Here is a 6279-nt window from a genome sequence, read left to right on the forward strand (position 1 = left end):
GTGTGTGTGTGTGTGTGTGTGTGTGTGAGTGTGTGTGTGTGTGTGTGTGTGAGAGACTGTGTGAGTGTGTGTGTGTGTGTGAGTGTAAGAGTGTTTGAGTGTGTGTGTCTGTGTGTGTGCGTGTGTATGGCTCATTGATCAGCGAGTGACGACAGCACAGTTCATTTACAGGTGGTGTGTGTGTGTATATGCTTCTGGTACATATACATCTGTTGGCATGTATGCATAAAGGGTCATCTCATTCTAGACACACAGTTCCCTTAAAAAGCATTGGTATACAATATTTTTCCTATTTACAATCATTGGAAAGAGAAAAAAAATCACCATTTCTCGCAGAGAAGATTAGTAAAAAGTGACGAAGTCACCATAAAAGAGTAAGCAACTCCTAGGAGTTAGTCTTTCAAATTTCCACTAAATTTCTAGTTTTTATACAGGCACGAAGCCTTGATTTACTGAAGAGATACAGTATTACTTTAAGTGCCCTATCTACAACAGTTAAGCGTGGTTTTACTAGTGTGTACCGTACAACACAATCTCCTGTTTTTAAGTCTGTTGTAGCTTCTCTCGCATAAAAAGATATGGTAACTAAAGTACGAAATCAAAATGTCCAGAGTCTTGCCGTTGGTAAGGACAGTTAACATCCCAAGACTAGTGTTGAATTATATAGGTATCGTGTTTAAGGTAAATAAAAGTGAAACAGTCAGTGATCAGTAGTGAAACACTTAAACGGGTGAGGCACGGGTCACGCTCGCCTTCTCTTAAAGGGATTGGTTGAGATCTTGTTGGCGTCGCAGGTCTTCATATTAGTTGACTGCAGTGAAGCTGCGAGCAGAAGATGCTCCGCTCTGTTGACTTCATTCAGTCTTCATTTACTCAGCCTCACATTGCAGCAAGTGCATTATTAGTGCAAGAAACGCTTTAGTTTGGGGTGAGAGTCTGCACGTAGGGTTGGGCGATTTTTCCGTTTTATTGATTCATTTGAATGTAATGTTTCTCCGGGTTTGAATAAAAATATTAGCAAATGTACAATTAGACACGCTGACAATCCGCCAGTGCTAACAGCTGATAAAGCGCGTGACGCGCTCTTTGAAGGAGTGTAACATATTGCAAATATTCACACAGAATTTGTTTCTGCGCTGAAAACACGAGGCGCTGCAGTGGAACAGGAAAAACACAAGGTTAAGAGACGCGAGTTGAGCTGCTTTTAACTCGAGCACCACATTCTTAGAATGCCATTTCATGTGCGTAATGCTGCAAAAGACGCGAGCCCAATGGTCAAAGCGCAGGTTTACATATAAAAACACTGGAAAAGCAGAAACCTGTGCAGAACTACTGCTGTATGTCTGATATTTGATTTTTGCAAGTTGCTGACAGACTGAAAGCTATAATCGCATACTAATGCTGTTATACTTTGAGTCATTTTGATTTGAATCGCCTTGACTTTTTGAGTTGACTTCTAAAACGTGTGGTACACTTGAAAAAGAGCTTTCTTTAAATGCATGGTTTTGCAAGTTTGTAAGAAAGTGAATGTTACTTGAATCATGTAGTTACGTTTTTAAGTTGACTAATTAAAATCGACATTGCTATCAAGATTGATCTTTTTGCTGTATCGCCCAGCCCTACGTTCAAGAGCTATGGACAAGATCAGGCGGAGTAGATGACGACAGAATGCAGCGCCTGCTTCAGAGCGGCGTGTCGTAGCAGTCCGCAGGTCGCTCGCTCTTGTCCTGCTGATGTTGTTTCATGATCTCCTTCACCTCCTCCTCCAGCTCCGGAGGGATGATGAACTGGTCGTCGGGGTCGGGTTGAGAAGGCGCCGTGAAGTAACCCCCAGGTTTCTTTGAAGGAGCTTCAGCCGCCACCTCAATCAGGTTGTGGCTCTGCTCCTGCGGCGCCACCGAGCCGTTTCCCCTCCGCTTCCCCAAGGTCTTGCTCCAAGCGTCAGCTCCTGCGAGATTCCCGGCCTCCTCCGGAAGCTTCTCCGGGGTGCAGGGTGGAGGAGGTGGAGGCAGCAGACAGTGGACATCGGCTTCCACCTCCACCCGACTGCCGTTGGAGAAGACACCGGCGATGGGCTCCTCGTCCTCGCTGTCCAAGCCGTTGTCTGAGAGCGCGCTGGAGAAAGTGGCGCTGGAAAGCTGCCTCTGGAAGGAGCTTCCGGAGTTGGGAGCGAGGTGGAGCGTGCAGCAGGGGAGGCGCGGGTTCAGCTGCAGCTGCGGCGGATGAAGGTGGAGCTGCGCCTCCTGCAGCAGGAGCTGCGGCTCGTCTGAGGACGCGGTGGATCCCACTTCGGAGCTCATCTCGGAAGCACTGACCTCGGAGCTGATCTCGCTGCAGGAGGCCGGGTACAGGCTGGGGCTCGGCGGGGGCTGCGGCGGTGCATGCATGCTTCCAGAGCCGGGCTCAGCGGACGCCGCGCAGCAGCAACAACAACAGTCTTCAGCCACATTGAGCTGCACCACCACGGCGCTGAGGCTATCGGTGCAGCCGTATGATTGCGCCAGCGTGCACAGCTTCTTAGCGGCCGCCAGCGCGTCGGGAACCTTCCGTACGGCTTCCACCGCCTCGCTGGGGTCCAAGACTTCAAACAGACCTCTGCTGCCCAGGATGAAGAACTCGTCTCTGGGGGTCAGCGGGAGCGTGGTGACGTACGGACACGGTAAGACTGCTGGGTAGAGGAACGAATAGCCCATGATGCGTGTGGAGTCTGTTACGCCGTTCACTTTGTTGTCCTGTTGGAGAAGGGGAAATCGCCACAGTGGCGTACACAGTGCTCAGTGTAGTTATTCTAATAATAATAAAGCAATAAGCCCTGTGAAGCTGTGGTTTACAGTGAATTTATAACAGCTAAGGGGCGTTGTTAGGTACGACGCCCCTTAGCTGTTATAAATTCACTGTAAACCACGGCTTCACGGGGCTTATTGCTTTTATAAAACGGTTATTCCATATACGTAGTAAGGTTTCACAGAATAAAACAGAGCAAATAAAGTGTAATGATATTAATAAAAACAGTATTCTTCCACCAAACAATGTAGCTCCTCAGAAACAGTTGTGGTTGCAACAAAGTGGTTGCCGAGCAACACACAAACGTAAACAAAGGTGTATGTTACTTTGTAGAGTCATTAACAACAGCTTCGAACGCGGCTCAGCCAATCAGAATCAAGGACCGGAACTCTCCGTTTTATAATTGTTATTCTAATACAACAACAACATTCAAAGACTAGGTTGATGTGAGTTAAAGGGACGGTTCAGCCTCAAACCTGCATGACTTCTGTGAAAGAAGATATGTAAAGAATCGTTCAGCTGTAAACAAACAGTCACCGAGGTCAAACAGTGTCAAACTCCAAGAAGAACATACTGCGCTAAAAAAAAAATCAGTCTAGGATTTTTTTGTAAATTTCTCGATTACAAGGAAACGGCAAGTTACACGGTGAATTAAACAAGAAATTTTCAAGCACAAAAACTGAAATAGTATTTTCTTGTAGAACCTACCCCAATAATCTTTGTTTTATTTACAACAAATCTTTTTTTATAGTGTATAAAAGTGGTTTTGCTTCAGGTCTTGGTTTGAAGTCGAAATTTGAGTTGTTGTTTATTATTATTCACTTGTTTGAGACGCTTGAGAGTGAATAACTTAAATTTCACTCTGTTCAGTGTACAAAGTGATCATGTTACTTCAGAAGACTCGTTTATGTCCTTTTAGGAGCCTGAAACTGTTGGACCCCGTTAACTACTGAGCTGAAAGATTCTTCGATTATCTTTTGTTTCTCATGAATTAAAATTTTTTTGGTGAACTAACCCTTTAACTTCTATAAAAGATAGGGAATAGATAAGCAGAATCCACCTGAAAGTCAACATGAAATGCCATTTTAATTCCTTAATGTGACTCTCTTCTTTTCTTCTTGTGATGATGTAAACTGGACGTTTTATATCAGAATATCTGAATGCGAGCCTCCACGTACTCCAATGCTAATGTTGTTTTCCAATCTAGTGTTGTACAACCAGCATTCGTTTACTGCATTAGCTACTGGTGAAAATCCAGAAAGGCAGCCTCAAACAGTGACTAAAGTGCTGTCAGTTAAGATTAACTAATAGTTAAAGGGATAGTTCTGATAATGACCCCATGATTTACTCACCCTCAAGCCATCCTAGGTGTGCATGACTTTCTTCTTTCAGACGAATCCAATCGGAGTTACATTAAAAAACGTCCTGGCTCTTCCGAACTTTATAATGGCAGTGAATGGGTGTTATTTTTCAACAGTCCAAAAGAAGTCCAATAAAGTGCATCCATCCGTAATAAAAAAAAGTGTCCCACACGGCTCCGGGCGGTGAATAAATGCCTCCTGTAGCGAAAAATACATATTTAAAACTTTATAAACAGTAATCCGCTAACTGTCGTACACGCGTTCGTACACAAGAGGAGACTGGTTTTCCTTTGCTCCTGTAAACAAACATCGTTCCTCGCGAGACTAGCATATTCTCAACAGAGCTTACGCTACGACTAGGTCATCCACAGTCAGCGGAAGCTAGAGATTACGCTTTATAAAGTTTTAAATATGGATATGTTTATTACACAAATGCATTGATTCACTGCAGGAGGCCTTTATTCACCCCCGGAGCCGTGTGAGGCACTTTTTACTGCGGATGGATGTGCTTTATTGGACTTCTTTTGGACTGTTGAAAAATAACACCCATTCACTGCCATTATAAAGCTTGGAAGAGCCAGGATATTTTTTAATATAACTCCGATTGGATTCGTCTGATAGAAGAAAGTCATATACAGCTAGGATGGCTTGAGGGTGAGTAAATCATGGGGTCATTTTTATTTTTGGGTGAACTATCCCTTTAAAGTAATTACATTTTGATTCAATTTTTTATTGTTACAATTGTTCTTTTTTAATAACGTGCACAGATGAATAAGTCAATCTCATGTTGACCTCAGTGCCGGTGGAGAGCGTTGCTGGTACCTCAGTGATGATGGCTTTATGCTGCTGCACGCGGTTGTGTTCCTCCTTGATGCTGATGTTGTGCAGCAGTGACAGCGGAAGCGCCTTGCCGTCGCGGCACAGCACCGCCTGACACTTGCCCACATTAGCAGCGGTGAGGGTGAAGCAGCCGGTGGGGTCAGTGGGGTCGTGCCGGATGTGACAGAGCGCCGCAGAACCGCCCAGCTTCTGCCCTGCTGTGCCCAACTTCCTGTTCAACCCAGAGCGAACGGACAGACGCATTTATTACGGCCGTCAAGTGATTAACATTTTTTATCAAATTAATTACATGTGCCAATTAACCGAAGTAAACGCAATTAACCGCATATCAAATTTGGCTGAGAAATTAATCCATTATTGTGTTAGATGAGAAAAGCATTGAGTAGACATTATTACAAAATAATAGCTTTAGAAAGAAATATTTTGATCCAACATTGCATAGATAATAAATAGGATTTTTAAAAAGTGAATATTGAAATGATACTTTAAATATGAAACTAAAGCGCCAGTAGGTGGCGGCGAGTCACTGTCTTAATGAGCGAGTCATTGAATCATTCGTTTAAACAGCTGATTCATTCAGAAATGAAGCAAGCCACACTGAATCATTGACTCACTTGGCTTTGTTTGGAACTGTTTGTTTGCAAAATTGAAACAAAATTTGACAATATAGTGTTTAATACAAATTTAATACAATATTAACTTCTAGTTTATTGAACTGTTGTATAAATCAATATGACATCTGCAGTGGTGCTGGTGTGATATTGCTAAACTATATCATATGATAGAAATATACACTACCAGTCGAAAGTTTTTAATGTTTTTTAAAGAAGTCTCTTCTGTTCAACAAGCCTGCATTTATTTGATCAGAAATACAGCAAAAGCAGTAATATTGTGAAATATTTTTACTATTTAAAAAAACAGCTTTCTATGTAAATATCTGTTAAACTGTAATGTATTTCTGTGATGCGCAGCTGTATTTTCAGCATCATTACTCCAGTCTTCAGTGTCACATGTTGTACATTTTTTTCAGGATTCTTAGAAAGATCCAAAGATCAGCATTTATCTGAAATAAAAGCTTTTGTAACATTATACACTCTACCATTCAAAAGCTTGTCAGTCAGTATCTTTTTTTGGGGGGGGGAAAGAAATGATAGAAATTAATACTTTTATTTAGCAAGGATGCTTTAAATTGATCAAAAGTGATGATAAAGACATCTATAATGTTACAAAAGATTTCTATTTCAGATAAATGCTGTTCTTCAGAACTTTCTATTCATCAATCAAACCTGAAAAA

General features: G+C 42.5%; 1 protein-coding gene across 1 annotated transcript in view; it reads right to left on the reverse strand.

Moving 5' to 3' along the window:
- Positions 1 to 63: 63 nt before the first annotated feature.
- Positions 64 to 6279, reverse strand: part of LOC107722298 (PH domain leucine-rich repeat-containing protein phosphatase 1-like) — a 31368-nt gene continuing 25152 nt past the window's right edge. Inside the window, exons 15-16 of the mRNA XM_016530591.1 lie at positions 4968 to 5196; positions 64 to 2732 (exon numbers count right to left, since the gene is read on the reverse strand). Coding sequence (XP_016386077.1) covers positions 1683 to 2732; positions 4968 to 5196 — 1279 coding nt within the window. The 3' untranslated portion in view covers positions 64 to 1682. The remainder of the gene's footprint in view (positions 2733 to 4967; positions 5197 to 6279) is intronic.

Source organism: Sinocyclocheilus rhinocerous, unplaced genomic scaffold (assembly GCF_001515625.1).
Source record: "Sinocyclocheilus rhinocerous isolate Xijiao unplaced genomic scaffold, SAMN03320098_v1.1 scaffold4319, whole genome shotgun sequence".
NCBI lineage: Eukaryota > Metazoa > Chordata > Actinopteri > Cypriniformes > Cyprinidae > Sinocyclocheilus > Sinocyclocheilus rhinocerous.